Raw genomic sequence first — 19537 nt, 5'->3', positions numbered from 1 at the left:
TTCCGATTCTGAAATGACCTTCATTTGCATCTAGATCGCCCTTTATTATGCGCATTTGGAGGCATATTCAATTGCATATTCATGTCGAGAAATGAAAAAATTGGAAAAAATTGCCAAGATGTGCTATTTTGCGCATCTGAAAGACACAATCTTTAAAAGACTACATTAGTTAGTGACCAGCTCTGACCTTTTTTAGAGTGCTATCAAGTTTGCCCCATTTTTTTAATTTATTTTTTTTACACGCAAACCTTTAGTAAATTGAGGCCCAAGTGTATTTCAGCAAAGTCCACAGGAAAAAACAAAAAATGCCAAACAGCCTGGCCCAGGAGAAAACAGCTAACATTGGGAAAATACCTCAGGCTATGGTACAAGCTCATTTTAAGAGCTGTTGTGTAAGCATTGAGTTGCATTACAGACATGTGACTGGGAAGTCAATGTAGTTCCACCATGATTCTTGTATTTCTATTTAATAACTGAAAACATAATCTTGCCACATCTTTGGCTGCCCTTTCACCAGCCATAAACATTCTTAAGAGGTGAAAAATAATTGTGCTCTATGTAATAGGCACCTGGGAGGCTGATTGTAAGCACAGTGACCCCAAAAAGTATTTGGCCTATTAATACACACTAAAATTGCACGAACAGTGTTAAAAAATCAGAGATCTGGTTCAAAGACTTTGTGAAAATTTGTGTTTATCATGTTCTGCAATGAGAAACTACACTAAAGTAGATCATTAATGATGAAATATTTAATGGGCCTAAAAATGCTAGACATTATATTTGTGTCAAGGAAGTATTTTCTTATTGTTAATCATCTCACCAGTTCATGGTTACAAGCTTTTGTTCCAAAGATGATGAACTTGTAGATTCAAGTGTCAACAAGACTTGTCTTGCATAACAGTCTGTTGCAAACAGGAATACCAGAGAATAAATTGCCTGTTGTGTACAAGAAGACTATACATGTCTTTCTTCTAGTCAACTTAAGATATTGTAGTTAGTACAATGCCAGGTTTAGATGCATTAAGGGTCAAAAAAGCCTTAAGAAGAGGCCTAAACTTGAACCTTAGTTTAGCCTCTCTAAACTGATAACCATTTTGCCAGGCAAATGACAACAAACAGCAAAGCTGTCAAGTTTCTTAATCAAGACTCACAAGGAAATCTATGTTTAACCTATTCAATATATAAGTTACAAAGAAAACATAACTGTGGACAGCAGAGTGTATGGACATGACACTCATATTACTCACCTGACTCAGCCATCTACGCAGAAAAGGCATGTCCAAACCTGATCTTCACTTTCCTGCGGTATCTCTCATTCCTCCATATCAACTATATCTTATTCCTCTGTTTCCTACGTCCTTACTTTTCCTTTCCTGCACCATCAGATGGTAAGTGAGAGTCCCTCAAAGCATTCCCTGTTCTCCTCTGTCCCTCCCTCTCTTAGCTCTGTTTTTTAGGACCTGTGGTTGACTAAGTCTCCACCTTCCTTTCTGATTCAGAACAATGTGCTTCAGTCAGAGCACCGCACTGGTGACATCTTCCTGGGAAAATTACCTCAAGAAATACAGCAAAGTTACAATACCCTCCTCCATTCTCGTCTCCCTCTGGGATGACTTTATCTCCTCTAACAGTATTTGATTGTTTGGAGTTACAGGTTCAATCCTGCCAATAACTGGAAATGCTGGCTGTGGCATGTCCTCACAAAAACATGTCCAGGTCATATTTCACCACAGAATCAGAATAAATGAATATTTTGCATTTAGAAAATAATGCACATTTTAGGACCATTAAGGAACAGTTCACCTAAAAATGATAATTTTGTTATTCTGTTACTGGCAGTGTCACCTGCCAGTCTGTGTCATCCCCTAAAAGTATTGTTCCAGTTTTGTTACTACACTCAGCAAGGCCACAGGTGTTTAGACAGAACGGCCCTTAGCTAGTTTCCCGCTGTTCATCGATAGCATTATATCTAGAAGCAAGATAAAGGCAATGTTCAGGACCATTCACGCCATCGTGAAGAAGGAAGACCACTCTCGGATTTCGAGTGGATGTGCGAGTAATTTTAATTACCCACCACCACACAGATAAATTCTCATGTAACAATAGCATTATATTACCGGAAACTAGTGATTTTCATGACGTACATTTTTGTTAACTGTTCTTGAACGTGAAGCCTTCTGGCGATGCGGATGTAACAGGAGCCAGCTGGTATGTGATAGCTGTGCAGTGTGTAAACCTCACTCCCCTGGCTTCAAGAGGCTCACTAGCGACTGATGCTAGGGGCTGTAGCCTTTAGCCTCGTCGTTAGTGAGCACACCTCCCATGCCAGAGACGCCGGTTCAAATCCCGCTCAGAGCGGGTTAAGTAGGACTGGTTTTTGGATGGAGGCGCTTAAGCGATGCCCCTAGGGAGCTATGTCATGGGCTCCATAAAAGCACTCGCTTTCGTGCCAACGAGTCAGATTTTCTGTTCTTCAGTACATAGTCTCGTCGTGTCTGCCAGCGCCACGCGGCCATTTGACTCTTGGGAGACCGCCGTGGATGCCAAGGAGATGGGAGCTGAGCAGCAGGCCGAACTACAGTTTTCACTGTCACTCTCCCTGGATTCGGCTAGACGTTCTCCCGTGGAGTTTACACATGCTTTTGCGTCTTAGCCCTGGGGCCTGCACAGCGGTTTCCTTCAGCACTGAGGATGAGGACGCCACGTCTATGGCGGTGTCGGATTCCGAGGATCTTACCTGGCGGCCAGGCCGAAGCTTTGTCTTCTAGCGGTCGAATTTCTAGACTTTCGGAAACTTATATGGAGTTGCTGGAGGTTATTACACGTGCAGTGGAAAAATTGCACCTGAACTGGGTGGATGAAGTGCAGTCGGAGGATCGTAAATCGATCTTGGACGACTGTTTTTTTAGCGGGCCAACGCACAGCTATGCCTCGTAGGCTGCTCCCTTTTTCCCCGGACTTCCATCATGATTTCGAAGTCCTGGGATCAACCTTACTCGGCCAGATCATGAATCAATTGGCCTCAGAATTTTCAAATGTGTGTTGAGCTTCCGACAATGTATATTCTTTGTCCCGGTGATGGAAGAGACGCTGGCTGCCCATCTCTCTCCATCTCCGGCGACCACATGGAAATCGAGGCCTACTCTTCCCTTTTTCCCCGGACTTCCATCATGATTTCGAAGTCCTGGGATCATCCTTACTCGGCCAGGATTATGAATCAATTGGCCTCAGAATTTTCAAATGTGTGTTGAGCTTCTGACAACGGATATTCTTCGTCCCGGTGATGGAAGAGACGCTGGCTGCCCATCTCTCTCCTTCTTCGGCGACCACATGGAAATCGAGGCCTATTCTTCCCTCGAAGCCGTGCAGAGTTACATTGTCCTTGTTGAGCAAGGCCTACCAGGCTTCAGGCCAGGCGGTTTTGGCCTTGCACACACTGGCAGTTTTGCAAGCCTACCAGGCCCATTTTATGAGGGATTTAGACGAGGGAGCTGGATGCTAAAGCCGTCATGGAATGCGCCGAGCATCTGATTTGGTGCTAAGAGGTACCAAACATATTGCTTGTGCTGTTGGTCAGAATATGGCGAGCCTCGTGGTGGTGGAACGGCATCTGTGGCTTACGCTCACTGATATTCGTGACAAGGACAAGGCCTTTCTAATGAATGCCCCTGTGTCACAATCTATACTTTTCAGTGATGCAGTCCAGTTGGTGGTGGAAAAATTCCGCGCTGTGAACAGCAGACTGCCGCGTTCCAGCAGATGCTTCCTCGCAAAGAGAGAGAAAAGCCTGCTGCAGCTCTGGTGCGTTCACATTCGGTATCTTCACAATGTCCCACCAGAGAGCCGCATAAGGTACCGGACACAAGTTTTGTACCCCCTCAGAAGGATTGGGGTCCTCGTTCATTCCCGCCATCACGAGCGTGTCTGTGTAGGTGTTTGAATGTTGGACAGTAGAAGCAAGCCTGACGGACTTGGAGTGAAACAAAGGTTGAGCCTCAATTCAGTGAACGAAACCAGACAGTACAAACGTATCCACGTTGTTCCTGTTTGCCCCTCAGACAGCATCAGGTTGAGTTTGCCATTGTTTACACCTCGAACACCCGACAGCCATAATATAGTTCAGTTGCCCTCGCAGCTTGCGCTGGAAGCGAATAATAAAAAACCACATTCCAAATTCAGCCCCTGTCTCCATGGTTAAGGGTCTCAAGACATGCGTAACAGAATTTGATGTTCATCAATCACACACAGTGAACATAAGCACCACAGGTTGTCCCCCAATAAAGAATGCTGGGGCCATTGTGGCGAACCAGCTTTCTCAAAAACATTCCCCCAATGTTCGTAAAGTTTTCCCTGTTCAAAATACAAGGGAAAAGGTTTATTCTGTCAGCATCCCTGCTCTAGATACATTTCAGGGCGCTTATCTTGTATGCCTAAATACAATAAAGGCAAAAACATTATCAAATTCCCTTCAATCAGCCACAGTACTGGAGTAGCGAAGGCTTCCCTCCGCTGTGCCGCTGGTTCTGTGGCAGTTGCCAAAAGTAAGTCAAGCACACCATATAGTGGTTACAGGTCGCACTACAGGCAAGAGCCATGCATTTATCCCTCTGTCTGCCAGTCTTTTGGCTTAGCAGCAGCTGAAGGGCATTTCGAACGATAAGGCATGGTTATGTAATTAAATTTAGGTGAACTCCGCCAGTGTTCACTGGGGTTGTTCCGACAGACGTTTCTGTTTGGGAAGCCCTGTTTTTGATTCGGGAAATTCATTCTTTCTTAGAAAAAGGGGCAACATAGGAGATTCCCCCTGCTCAGAAAGAATGCAGTTTTTACAGCCATTATTTTCTGGTCCTGAAAAAGATGGCAGCTTGTGTCCCATTTTGGATTGGAGATGTTTAAATTCCACTCTGATGAAATGTAAATTCAGAATGCTGATGCAGAAGCAAATAATGTCACAAGTGCAACCCAAGGCAACAGACTCTGTTTCTAGGGGTGGAGCTGGATTCACGGGCAATGCAGGCATCTCTGTCTCCAGTTCGCGTTCTGTCATTCAGCCAGTGTCTAGTGATGTTCAGAGTAGGACATAAAATTTCACAGGCTTTTGGCGCTCATGATCGCGGCTTCCACTGTTATTCCCCTGGGCATGTTGCATGCCATGCTGAGGCTAGCACGTCACATTCTTCTGTGGGCATGGGAAAATGTGCTGTCTCTATGAGCTGTGCATGTCCTGGGCCAGTTGAATTTGGGGCGGATCTCCTGTCCAGACAGGGCTTGATGCCCGGGGAGTGGACATTACATCCTCAGATTATGGAACAAATCTGGAGAAGATTTGGTAGAGCGGAAGTGAACCGGTTCGCTTCGAGCGAGATGTCACACTGTCCCCTCTGGTTTTCCCTCTCGCCACCGGCACTGCTCGGCATCGATGCTTTGGCACATCAGTGGCCGACAACGCATATTTACGTGTTCCCACCGATCAGTCTGCTGCACGCAGTTCGCAGAGAGTTCGGGATGATCGGGTTTGGCTTCTGTAGTGGCGCCGTTTTGGCCATCTCAAGTATGGTTTTCGACTCTGGTCTCTCTCCTGGAGGAAGTGCCTTTGGAGATTCCAGTCAGAACAGACATGTTGCCTCAGGCTCGGGGCAGCATTTGGTACCCCTGGCCAGACTTGTGGATGTTATGGGTATGGCCCCGCAACGGGGCACTCTTTTGAATGATGGGTTATCCCCTGCTGTGGTTGATACCATTCTGAATGCTAGAGCTCCATCAACTAGAAAGCTTTATACATTCAAGTGGCATATTTTTGCTTTTTGGTGTACAGTGTGAGGTGAAAATCCAGTTCACTGCCCTGTTGGTACAGTGCTGGATTATTTGCAAGAGCGTTTTGGGGCCAGGGTTGCCGCTATTGCGTCTGAGCATGCGCTTACCAATGGAGTCTCTGTCGGTAGACATCCTCTTGTTTCTCGTTTTATGCATGGGGTATGCAGGCTTAGACCTTTTCGTCCCATCCCATCCCATCTGCGTTTCTTTATGGGATTTATCTGTTGTCTCAGAGGCGCTCTCGGGTGCTCCGTTTGAGACCTTGGCAACAGTCGCTGATAAGTTTCTGACTCTTAAAATGACCCTGCTGGTAGCATTGGCATCGTTTAAAAGGGTTGGTGATTTGCATGCCCTGTAGATCAATCCCTTATGTATGGATTTTGCACCAGGGTGTTCAAGAGCGGTGTTAAAACCTCGTTTGGGCTATTTGCCAAAGGTCATTTCTACAAAATTTCACTCGCAGACTATTAATTTTCAGGCTTTCTATCCTCCCCCATTTGAGTCGGAGGAGCCTGAAAGATTGCATATGCTTTACCCAGTGCGGGCGATGCAAGTTTATGTTGACCATACTAGCCAGTGGCTAACTGATGCAATTTGAAGTGCTTAAGAAGCACACGGTTTAACTTCGCCTTCGGATATTCAAGCCCATTCTACGAGGAGCATGGCATCCTCATGGGCTTTGGCTAGAGGTGCGTCCTTGGAGGACACATTTGTTATATTTTATAATCTGGATGAGGGTTTGACTCCTGATTCCCAGGTTCTCTCTGTTGGAACAGGAGTAAACTCATAATTTTCTCTGTTTTATTCAGAATCTTTAGCTCGCTTGTGCTACGCTATATGCTTCCCACATGGGCGTAGACAGTTGGCAGCTATTGTTCGCATGGCATGTATGTATATTGTTCCCAATGCGATTACACAGCTCTAGTTCCTAAAAAGGGAATATCTTTGTTACGTGAAACGTAACCCTGGTTCCCTGAGTGGGAATGAGATGCTGCATAAGCCGGCCATACTCTCTAGCAGCTGCATAGGCTTGTGCCTTCCTGCAGAAAATCTGACTCGATGGCGCGAAAGCAAGCACTTTTATGGAGCCCATGATGTAGCTTCCTAGGGGCTTCGTTTAAGCGCCACAAGCCAGTAAATTGCCGTGATTGTACAAGGGCTTAGTTGGAGCGGACTGGATAAATCTGATTTCAATTAATTGACTCACTCGAAATAACCCAAGAACTGTTACTTTGTTAAATATACATAACATTTAGTTTAACTGTAATAAGTGAATGATCTGAAAAAAAAAAAAAAAAAAAAAAAACTTTTAGGCATTTAAATATTTCAGAAATAAATTTAAAAAAAGTAAAATTCTTTAAAAAGCAGCTCACTTTCTTTAAAATACACTTTTAAAATGCAACAAAACAATAAAAAAATTGCCTGCAAAAAATCTGACTGGCTGGTCTTTTTTTTTTTTTTTTATCTACCAGCCACATCGGATAAAAAGTTAATTTCTGACCCTGCTCACACCCTTTATGCCGCAACAAACTCATATGACTTTCTTTCTTCTGAAGACATTTTTATAGAGATATTATGTGAATATATATATATATATATATATATATATATATATATATATATATATATATATACACACACACACACACACACACACACACAATATATATATACAAGCCAACAGGGTCCAACACCTACAAGCTCCAAAAAGGACAAAAAGGCAGCATAAAGGTAATCTATACAATTCAAGTGTTTTGATCTATGTCTTCCGATACGATCGGTTTTGGATGAGAATAAACGAACATGTGGTCAACCGATATATTTTCCAATTTGGCGGATTCGTTTCTCAAGCTGCGACAGCAACGAGAATCGTCTGCTTGCACATGAAGGATATGTCTCACACACATAAATGACCAGTCACAATTAATTTTATTACATGTCATTGTGTTATAACAGACTGGTGTGCAACACAGTCTTATTTAAACGGTCCCACAGTCCTGCATATCACAGCCGTGACAGACACACGAGCTCATGATGTGCTCGGGTGTTTCATTCTCTCTCTCTCTCTTTCTCTCCTCAACAGTTTCCTGTAACTGTGAAATTTTGAGTAAATGTAATGCTGAATAATTTGTTTTAGTTTTTTTGCCAATTTATGTTGGTATCATTTACTGTTATATTAAATTGTGTGCCATATCGGCATTAGCCTGCATCGACCACCCTGTTCTCTGGATATTATGGATATTATGATAATTAAAAAATGCAATTAAAAAAAACCTATACTGGTCGACATCTACATGTAACTCATTTTTTACAATAAATCTTGACATTGCAGGCTCCTTGGCACGATCTTGATTTGAAGCTCGATTAAACTTTCTCGCACTTGACACATGCACAGAGCACTGTACACATGCTTCTCTTCATAAATTCATAAATAAATTACTTCTTTCTTTAGATTTAGCTGTGAAGTATGACAGGTTCTTGACATATTTTCTGAGATTCACCCTTCAAAGCTATCCACCTTTCTATACTTTTGAGTGATGCAGCTCAATACTCCAGTACTGTTGCTGATTGAAGGAATTTGATAATGTTTTTGCCTCTATTGTATTTAGGCATAAAAGATAAGCGCCCTGAAATGTATCTACAGCAGGGATGCTGACAGAATAAACATTTTCCCTTGACCTGACTTCCTGATCAGGCTGTCACGATTATGTAATTTGGCTGATGATTAACTGACAAACAAATAATTGTGATTATGACGATTAATTGTCTGTTTTAGGGCTTTCACGATTATGATGATTAATTATCTTTTTAGGGCTTTTTCACGATTGTGACGATTAATTGTCATACTTGTTAAGGTGTAGCCCATGTGTGCTTCATCCGCCTTAAGAAGTCATTTATTCATATTTATCTTGGAATCGTATTATAAGAAAGGGATAAATCATTTCGCTGAAGGCTTTAAAAACTTGAACATGAAAAATAATATTTTAAATATCTAAATATTTCCAAATACTTAAAATATGTCTTTCTTTTTGATTATATTACGTATATTATATTATATTATGCAATAGTAAAATAATTCTGTCCTAAATTCTTCACTAAATTCTTCTTAAATCATCTTCACTGAAATACGGTAAGCAAGCACTTTTTCCTCCTCTGTGTCACTGCGTGTCATTAACACAGGTGTGTGTGAACCTGCAATGACTAAGAACATTTGCCAATTCACAAACGTTAAATTAAAATGAAAACGGAGCGCTTTGCATTCACTATCAAAATCCTTGTTTATATTTTCACAGGAGTTTGGAGTGAACCTCGGCAGACGGCTCGTGAATCATTGCACTTCATAAGCGGTTAGCCTAATCTTCATGTGCTTTTCAGGAATCTCTCTGACTCGGTCCACAGGGCAGCTCAGACCCCGTTTCCACCTGGTATTATGATGCGACTCAGTTGATCTAATCACATGTGGTCAGGTGAGACACATCGCTGTTCAAACCTGGTCACTTAAATGCATCTCCAATGACCACTTGTGTTTGGATTTGGAGGGGAGGGTCTTTGTTTCATGATGACATACATCAATCACTGTGTCAGTGTGTTACTACATGATAATAAAGCACAACAAAGTCAGAAAAGGCAAAGAAAGCGCAAACAAAACAGCCCGCCCTCTGTTTCTCCCAGATGTGGTTGAAATTTTATTTAAGCCCAAACGCAACATGTTAAGCAGAATTACAAATTAGCATTCAGGACGAATTAGCATTTACACTTCAAATGCGATGTGGACACATGCAGTTTTGACCACTTTAGTATGTGGTTTTGTGATCCGATCACAAAATATTTTAGACCCCGTTTAGACCTGTATTTAGGGCTGACCACATGTGATCACCCAAAATGCATCTTAATACCAGGAGAAAACGGGGTCTCAGTGAGATGGTCGGAATTCAATTAAAATGCTTACATAATGCAATAACATCGAAAAAATTAGACACACAAACATGGCATTTATATTAGGGCTTGGCATCACCAGTCACCTCACGATACGATATGTATTGCAATACACGTCATGATTTGATATATATAGCAAAACGTCACGATATCATGATAACATTTTTATTTTAATTTCAATTAATTTGGATATCTTTCAGTTATAATGTCCATTTTGCTTACATGAAGTATGAAAGAAATTATCTTTCAGCTAATGCTGTTATTCATTATGCAGGGGAACTTCTAACTTGTTAAATTACAGACATATCAATTTTATAAAGTTAATTTTATCATTAGTTTTTCATCATTTTGTTGACATTTTAGCTTTTTTAAAAAATATAGTCCATGTATTACATCAATAAAAATTATGTATTGAAATTGCATATATTTTATTGCATATATAAAGTATATTGTTACATGTTGTTTACATGCCTAATTTGTACTATTTACAAATATTTACAATGTAGATATTTACTTATATGTAGATACCTGTATGTAGAACAAGTGCTGAAACGGCTTTAGTGTTTGTTTGTTCGAATGGCTTCTTTACAGCATTCATGCAATGTGTGATTAGAATTAAATGTTTATTTTGTGGTTTTTGATAAATAACTGACTGTAGAGAGCAGAAAAGATATTAAAAGAGACATTATTAAACAACAAATGGTTTGCTTGGATCTAGTCTTTGGATTCACATCACACAGAAAGAGTCAAAGCTTTTACTCTCAGCACGCAATGAAAAATCTCGGTGCAGAACTTCTTCGCCACTACACCACTCAAACACTGGTGAGTGAAATCTAAAAAAAGTGCCCTCCAGTGGCTAATCACAGACATTTTTTGTAGCATATTGGAAGTAATTATGTACATATGACTGTAGGGGATTGCAGATAGAAAGTAAGTGCGATCTTGGCATTAGGATCCTACAAATGAAGAACGTGTGAGAGAGGTCCAGCACGTCCGTGAGAGAAACCGTGAATCCTGCAGGATCAGTTTCAGTCTCTTTGGTGCCTCATAGAAGTATCTCTGACTGCACTGTAAATATCACAATATATATCATGATACATGGATCTAAGTATCGATACAATATTGTGAGAAAAAGTATCACGATATATCAATGTTTGATTGTATCGACACAGCCCTAATTTATATATTCGTGGCATTTATATATTGCCATTTATATATTCGTGGTTCATGGCATTTATATTTTCACTTAAAAATTCCATTATTTGGACAGTAAAATGTGGATTTTGGAATTTAAAGTGCACATTAATTGCAGTTTAAATAACCACAATCACATGATTATTTAATAATCGTGACAGCCTTTGGCATGGGGGGGCATGGTCATGTGTCTGTCTGCGGGAGATGGAAAGCGGTAAGGCTCGTCACCTGGGCTGTAATTACTCTAACACCTGTCTCTCATTATAGTGATGGCGGAGGGAGACCTGATAAGGCTTGCCAGAGCATTAGAGGATGAGAGAGAGTGGCTTAGAGCGTCAGTGGATGAAAGACCCGCAGCTAAAGCCAGAGACTGTATACATTTAAAGCCCTATTTGAGTTTGGCCACTAAGAGCCGTTTTGTTGTTTGTGTGAAGCTAAAGTGTGTGTGTGTGTGTGTGTGTGTGTGTGTGTGAATAAACACTCAACTGTTCGCTGTCTCCTGACTCCTCCATTGCCCACGAACTTAATTTTATCACACAGCCCTACTTCCTAAAGTTTAAAAATACTTCAAGCTAGGTTACTACTTGTGCTACTGCTTAGTTATGTGTCGCTCTCTGTCGACATTGTGAATGACAAGCCACAGTTTTATGTGCTTAAGACAATGAAGACAAACACACAGTCTGTTTATACTTAGTAACACACATATACACACACAGACAGAGAGGAAATCAGGAGGGCTGTAACAGTAAGTAATCCAAAAATATCTTGGCATGAACACAATAAGAGCAGAAACCCCCTAATAACTGCTCTTGTCCCTCAGTGAGAGAGTGTAAATTGCAAGCAGCCTCAGTTAAACTCAGATTATCATGAGCAGACAAAGCACCAAGATCTGGACTATTTAACGACTGAAAGACCCCCTTGAATCAAAATTCGAGTTTTGTTGCTTTTATTCCATGTCTGGGAAAACAAACCAAAAATATTGATGACTCATCACACTCACAATCCCGTTTTTTGTCCAATTAACGTGGTTCATGGCTGTGACATAACTAAAGCCTATTGGATATTTCAAGAAAAGGTATGAGCATGAGCCCAAACGTCCTGTTTCAATTAGAAATCCATCAACAGAGGAAAGCCATTTCAGTTCCAGTTATGTTGATGAACAACTTGGGTGAGTCAAAAACAGCGAAACTGTCTGTTAGCATAATCATTAAAAAAAAGACGCTTGCCTTAGCATTTTGATGTGCCATCAGTCCAATAAACATCTAAATAAGAGCATGAGAGAAAGAAAGACTGACAGAACAAGAAAGAGCGAGTCAAAGGAGTGCCACATAGTTCTGACCTGGAAAACTGCTTTGACTTAATCCAGACACGCAACAGACAAACACACTCCTTTGCACACACTGCTGGAACATTTCTGGAAAGAGGGTGACAAATAATCAAAGATGATTTACTTTAACGTTCTTTTAAAACTCTTTTTGACATTATACATATACACTGCCTGGCCCAAAAAAAAGTCGCCGTTTGGATTTAAGGCAGTGTTATGATCTGGGGTTGCTTCAGTTGGTCAGGTCTAGGCTCAGCAATGCTATGCAGCAATAAAATGAAGTCAGCTGACTACCTGAATGTACTGAATGACCAGGTTATCCCATCAATGTATTTTTTCTTTCCTGACGGCACAGGCATATTAAAGGACAAATGTTGTGAAAGAGTGGTTCAGGGAGTATAAGGGATCATTTTCACCCATTAATTGTCCACCACAGAGTCCTGACCTTGACCCCAAGTCTTTGGGATGTGCTGAAGAAGACTTTACGGAGTGGTTCGAATCTCCCATCGTCAATAGCGCCTTTAGCTTTAATTATGACACACATTCGTTGTGGCATTGTTTCGACAACCTTATGCAATGTCACAACATTTATTTCCATCCAGAGTTGCATTAGTTTTTGGACAAGATATTGTATTGATGACGGGAGAGTCGAACCACTCTGTAAAGTCTTCTCCAGCACATCCCAAAGACTTTCAGTGGGCTTAAGGTCAGGACTCTGTGGTGGCCAATTAATTCCTTGTGCTTCCTGAACCACTCTTTCACAATTTGAGCCCGACGAATCTTGGCATAGTCGTCATGACATCAAGGAAGAAAAATCCATTGATGAGATAACCTGGTCATTCAGAACATTCAGGTACTCATCTGACTTCATTTTGTTGCCGCATAACGTTGCTGAGCCTAGACCTGATCATTGAAGCAATCCCAGATCATAACCATTATTTAAATCCAAACGGCAACTTTTTTTTTTTTTGGCCAGGCAGTGTATTTGCATTAATGTATCTGTCATGTTATAGTTTTTAAAACAACAGTGTGAAGGCACTATCTAGAGTATATTTCACACACATTTCCCATGAGTTCACAGTGCACACCCACCCACGGGACCGCTATCTCAAAGTTCAGGTTTTTGAGGTCAAATCACAGGAAGAGAGGGGCAATGCTAGACTATGATGTCATCTAACCACCACAACCACCACTCAACAAAAACAGCATGATTAGTCATGACAATGAAATAAATGCAAAGAATATATCCGGGTAGCTGACATGACATGCTATAGCCTAGACCATTTCAAGGACATAAACAATAAGAAAGGAATTAAAATGCTAGTGTGCATATCTGGCCCTAAAGCATTTCAGTAGAGGCAACCCAGAAATGTCAAAATAAAATGACTAGCACGTCCTTTCAGAGTCTAGCTAAAACAGAACAAACATTTACCTGAAGTGATTTATCCAGACGTGTTGTTGATACTAAGCACGTCTATGCGAGAGAGGCGACGAAAGGGTATCGTAGTTTAGATGCTCACAATTATTTCCTCAGCAGGGAGATTGGGAATATTGGATCGCTCCTGTTATAATCAATAAAGCTGCTCAATGGAGCTATGTGTGACCTGCGGACAAGGTAAGGACTTATTGTTTAATGATGAAAATACTTTTCTTGTCTCTTTCTTCTGGATAAAAGCATCTGCTAAATGACTAAATGTAAAAGTAAATTACTTGCGGAGCTTCACTCATTATAATGGGAGCGATAATCACTTTTAGAGCTCTACATCTCAAACATAAAGTTAGTTGGCTTAAATTTCGTTCACCTACCAGAGATAAGATGTGTGCTACAGTTGTTATTACTGCATGTATCCATCCAGCCATTTTGCTTCACTGAAGCAATTCATGTGTCCGTTTGACGTTGCTTTTCGGAGATCTAAACACTTTAATTTCCATTAGTTCCAGGGAGCCAGCGAACAATATGGTCCACATTTTAATAATGGCATCCTATAACAATCGTGTTCATGTTAGTATCGTTAATCACGTTAAAGTCACTATGATTGAGGCACCTTCCGCTGTTGTTTTGAATGAGGGTGCATTCCATTCAGAAGATGATCCCTATGCCCTATTCCCTTCGAAGTCTTTACCATCCACTGTGAGAGCTTTGAAAGGCTAAAAGGTGTGGGGCTAAAAAATGAGGGTCATTCAGAACTCACTTTTTAAGTCATTTTTATTGGAAATTCAGTATGAAGCGATCTTACAGCATTACTATCATGATCTTTCTCCCTTCAAAGTGCCTTTCAGAGGGTGATTTATCCCATTTGGACTGCGCAGTCTGAGATTGACTACAAGCAGGAAATGTTCAAGAAACAAAAAGACATCACTTATTTAGACTGTCTTGAAATTGTCTATAATTCATTTAAAACTATTTTAAGCAATATTTTTCTTGTTCTTGTGTAATTATTATTTGGGCTGTCAATCGATTAAAAAATTTTATCGAATTAATTATATGGTATGTTGATTAATTAATTGAATTAATCACATACAAATATGTTTGCTGAGAAAGCCCCTCATGTAACAATATTTCAATATATAATGATTAAATAATTATAAATAGTTATATTTAAATAATTATAAATAAAATATATTAGGGCTGTCAATTGATTAACATTTTTATCAAATTAATTACATGGTATGCCGATTAATTAATCGAATTAATCGCATATATAAATATTTGCTTAGAAAGCCCCTCAAATAACAATAATTAAATAAATAATGAATAAATACTTATAAACAGTTATATTTAAATCATTATAAATAAAATATATATTATAAAAAATAATAATATAGATAATTAAAATGCATTACATCATTGTGGCACAGGAGTAATGCATTAAAAAAGACAGTAACACTTTACAATAAGGTTCCATTTGTTAACATTAGTTAATAACATTAGTTAACATGAACTAACAATGCGCAATATTTTTACAGCTTTTATTAATCTTAGCTAATGTTAATTTCAACATATACTAATACATTTCTCAAATCAAAAGTTGTGTTTGTTAACACTACTAAATGCATTATGAACTAACATGAATTTACAATCAAAAATTTTATTTTTATTAACTAATATTAACAAAGATTAATACACACCTGCGTCAGATGCTTTTGGTGCATCTCGTTTGCGTCGCATCATAAACATACAGTTTTTAGGTCGCTGTGTCAAGTTAAACAAAGTTTGAAGCTTAGAAAAACAAGTCTTGAGATCCCTGCGTTCGTATTTGCACTCCATCAAGCTGTGATTGAAAGCAAGAATGTGTTCTCATCTTGTTTTGTCTGCTGTCGGTGAGTGTGGTTTGTTCTCTGTATAGCCGCACTGCCTAAACAGCTGAAGTTTCGCTTAGAAAACAGGTGGTACTTCAAGCTTGAATTGCTCAGATGGAAGGAATATTCCTTACCACGGTCTGGGTACATGATTACTTGCATTATTTTTTAAGCGTTATTTTTTATATAATTAATCGCACTGAATTAACATGTTGAATCGACAGCCCTAAAATATATATTTTATAATAAAAAATAATAATACATATAATTAAAATGCATTACATTATTTTGCCACACAAGTAAAGCATTAAAAAAAGACAATACAAAAAGTGGCTTTAGAATGCAATACAGTATATTATTTCCATATTATTGAACATAAGCCTATCATTAGTCTAAAGTCCATAACAATCCATTTTGCAACTGAATTTGTCAATCAGTCTGAGATTTATTATAAGGGCTTGTTTAAGGATGTGTCAATGTGGGTCCTGGGTAGCTCAGCGTGTACTGACGCTGACTACCACTCCTGGAGTCGTGAGTTCGAATCCATGGTGTGCTGAGCGACCCCAGCCAGGTCTCCTAAGCAAACAAATTGGCCTGGTTGCTAGGGAGGGTAGAGTCACATGGGGTAACCTCCTCGTGGTTGCGATTAGTGGTTCTCGCTCTCAATGGGGCGTGTGGTAAGTTGTACGTGGGAGTCTCCGCGGTGTCGTGCACGACGAGCCATGCGATAAAATACGTGGATTGACTGTCTCAGAATTGGAGGCAACCGAGACTTGTCCTCCGCCACCCGGATTGAGGTGAGTAACCGTGCCACCACGAGGACCTACTAAGTAGTGGGAATTGGGCATTCCAAATTGGGAGAAAAGGGGATAAAAATGTTTATGCAATGATCAATTTGAATGAAGCTATCCCCATCCACATTCTAACTAGTTACTTTTGTTGGAGATATCTCCAAATTTAAGGTATTGTTGAATGAATAAGTACTAGTATCTAATGAATAAAAACTAGTAGCTAATTAATAAGTACTAGTATCAAATGAATAACTACTAGTATCTAATGAAATAGTTACTTGTATCTAATGAATAAGCACTGTATCTAATGAATAAGTACTAGTATCTATTTAATAAGAACTAGTATCTATTGAAGAACTAGTGTCTAATAAATAAGAACTAGTATCTATTAAATAAGTACTAGTACTATTGAATAAGTACTATTACCTAATGCATAAGTACTAGAATCTATTGAATAGTACTAGTTTCTATTGAATAAGTACTGGTATCTATTGAATAAGTACTAATGCCTAGTGAATAAGTACTAGTACTTTTTGAATAAGTACTAGTACCTAATGAATAAGTACTAGTATCTAATGAATAAGTACTAGTACCTAATGAAATAGCTACTAGTCACTAAAAAATAAGTACTAATAACATAAAATAGATCCTAGTAAGTTTTAAGGAATAAATGTCAAAACAGCTTGCCACATACACATACACACACACACACACACACACACACACACACACACACACACACAAACACCGGGAGAACCAGTCACATGAGGTGGAATGTGGAATGGGACATGTGACTATGACACACACCTAGAAATTAGGTGATACCATTAACTATTAGAGGCAGTACATGTGCAGTTGCAAATCCACATACTAGCAAAAACTGAGGGAACAACTAAACAACAACAGACAATCTATGTTATAGTTGCTGGACAATCACATGGTCACTATTCATAATGGATACCAGAGAGAATGAGACATATTAGAGGGAGAAGTAACAGTATATTAATTTCCCTCTTATTACACATGAGCAAAAACACAGCTTAAATAGTCTATTTAAAAAACTGCCATCTCTCATGTACATTTCATCATCTTGTTCGTGATGGCTTTACCCATTGATCTCTCTCTCTCTCTCTCTCTCTCTCTCTCTCTACACACACACACACACACACACACACACACACACACAATACATTTGACACACCATCTATCTTATTCTAGGCTACCACGAGTTACACGAGTCTATGGACAGACTACTGCTTGAATGAACAGTTACTGACCTGAATAAAGTACACCACTCATCTGCTCCCAACAGGAACGTTATTTTTGTACATTTTCAGCCTGTTTTGATCGTTTAAACTTACTAGATATAAAGTACTTCTTTAAACAAGGCTAAAAACCATCAACTCCGAGCAAGATTAATCATTGTCTCCATACAGCTATTGTTACAGTTGACCACCTACAAAATAAACAGCCACTACTGTATTTATTTATTTGTCTGGGTGTATTTCTAAGGTAGATAGCCAATTTTAATAGTACAACACATCGCTAAGACACTTTCTGAGCGCAGCAAGGGAAATACTGAATCTATTCATTTTAACTTCATACATTTTTTTAATAAACTGACACAATGGTACTGTCTGAAAACTTAGCAAGCTGCCTAGCTAGAAAGCATTTTTGAGATTATCAACAGCGCGCTCCTAACATTCGAATCGCTGCCCAAAAAATACTCCCCAAGTAGGCAGCTCACTATGGTTTTGAGACACAGCCACTAAGACAACTTTCCAAGGAAAAAGTTCAGCATCTGCATGTACTTCAAGGTTTTACATAAACAATGTGAAGTTTATTCATAAAACGGGGGGGAAATACATTAACTAACTGAATAAAAGGCATAAATATTCTTTCAGTGAAACTAAAGTTGGGCAAAAGTTCACTAAACTCACTTTAGTGGCTAACCGACTAGCATGCTAACACTTTCCTAAAAACACACCCCAAACACACACTTTATTCAGATACTCACTGCCCCCTGTTCGCTTTTCACATCCCTCCGTAGTAAATTAAAGATGTGAAAGCGCGTTTTCATCGCGTCGGCCATCCAGATCTCCTGGATAAAGTGAAACCAGTCGAGTGTTTAGTGTATGTGGCCGTTTGAACTGCGCTTAGTGGGATGTGACTGTTCACATGATCGGAGAAAATTACACTCAAATACAAGATCATATCACATCCACAGGGATACACTGTTTGCGCACTATTTCCAAACTGTATGGTGACTCTCTTGTCTCATAAAATATTAAATAGCAAGCTATGGAAAGAATAACTTTCATCGCATAGATCACATAAGAAGAGAAGTAAAACATAGAGTTCAATATGAACAAAACATGAGTTTAGGTTTTGTTTTAAGATTATGTATAACTACGTTTAATTGTTTCCTGAGATTGTAACTTGCAAGATGAATGGCTAATTCATTCTTCATACATAGGACATTTTCAAGTTCAGGTTTCGAACACCACCTGGTGGCACATGGGAATTACAGTCACTGTACATACTTCAAAAGACTATAAAACAACAGTGGTGTGGGAACAGACTGTGAACTTCAAATTGATTTTGGTTTGAGTTTTGAGGAAATTAATTTATACATAACTTATACTTGTTATTTTATAATATTTAGATTCAAGTTTTAAACACATTTATTTTAGATTTATAATCAATGTAATTTTGATTTGATATTTTATTTTTAAATATTTATTTTACCCTAAATAAGCAAAATTGACATACAGTTATGGCCAAAACATTTGTCACCCGTGGTAAATATGAGCAAAGACGGCTGAGAAAAATATGTCTTTATTGTTTATACTTTTGATCTTTCATTCAAAATATTCACAAAAATCTGACTTCTAATGGATATCAAACAATTGCAAACACAACACGTTTTATAAAAAAAAAAAAAAAAAAAATAATAATAATATATATATATATATATATATATATATATATATATATATATATGTGTGTGTGTGTGTGTGTGTGTGTGTGTGTGTGGTGCAATTATTGGCACCCTTTTATTCAATACTTTTTGCAGTCTCCCTTTGCCAAGATAACAGCTCTAAGTCTTCTCCTATAATGCCTAATGAGGTTGGAAAACACATGGCAAGTGATCTGAAACCATTCCTCCATACAAAAT

General features: G+C 39.2%; 1 protein-coding gene across 5 annotated transcripts in view; it reads right to left on the bottom strand.

Moving 5' to 3' along the window:
- The window catches only part of tbc1d1 (TBC1 (tre-2/USP6, BUB2, cdc16) domain family, member 1), a 104394-nt gene that overhangs the window by 68284 nt on the left and 16573 nt on the right, over positions 1 to 19537 (bottom strand). Inside the window, exon 1 of one of the 5 annotated variants that reach the window (XM_051701924.1) lies at positions 18377 to 18514. The exons of 3 other annotated variants lie outside the window; for them this stretch is intronic. In XM_051701924.1, coding sequence (XP_051557884.1) covers positions 18377 to 18451 — 75 coding nt within the window. In that variant the 5' untranslated portion in view covers positions 18452 to 18514. Of the gene's footprint in view, positions 1 to 1247; positions 1404 to 18376; positions 18515 to 19537 lie in introns of those variants that run through there. One more of the 5 variants, XM_051701925.1, reaches the window with a different exon arrangement.

The sequence above is a fragment of the Myxocyprinus asiaticus genome, chromosome 7 (assembly GCF_019703515.2).
Source record: "Myxocyprinus asiaticus isolate MX2 ecotype Aquarium Trade chromosome 7, UBuf_Myxa_2, whole genome shotgun sequence".
Taxonomy (NCBI): domain Eukaryota; kingdom Metazoa; phylum Chordata; class Actinopteri; order Cypriniformes; family Catostomidae; genus Myxocyprinus; species Myxocyprinus asiaticus.
The sequence above is the reverse complement of the archived record's forward strand: the minus strand, read 5'-3'. Positions and strand labels throughout refer to the sequence as shown.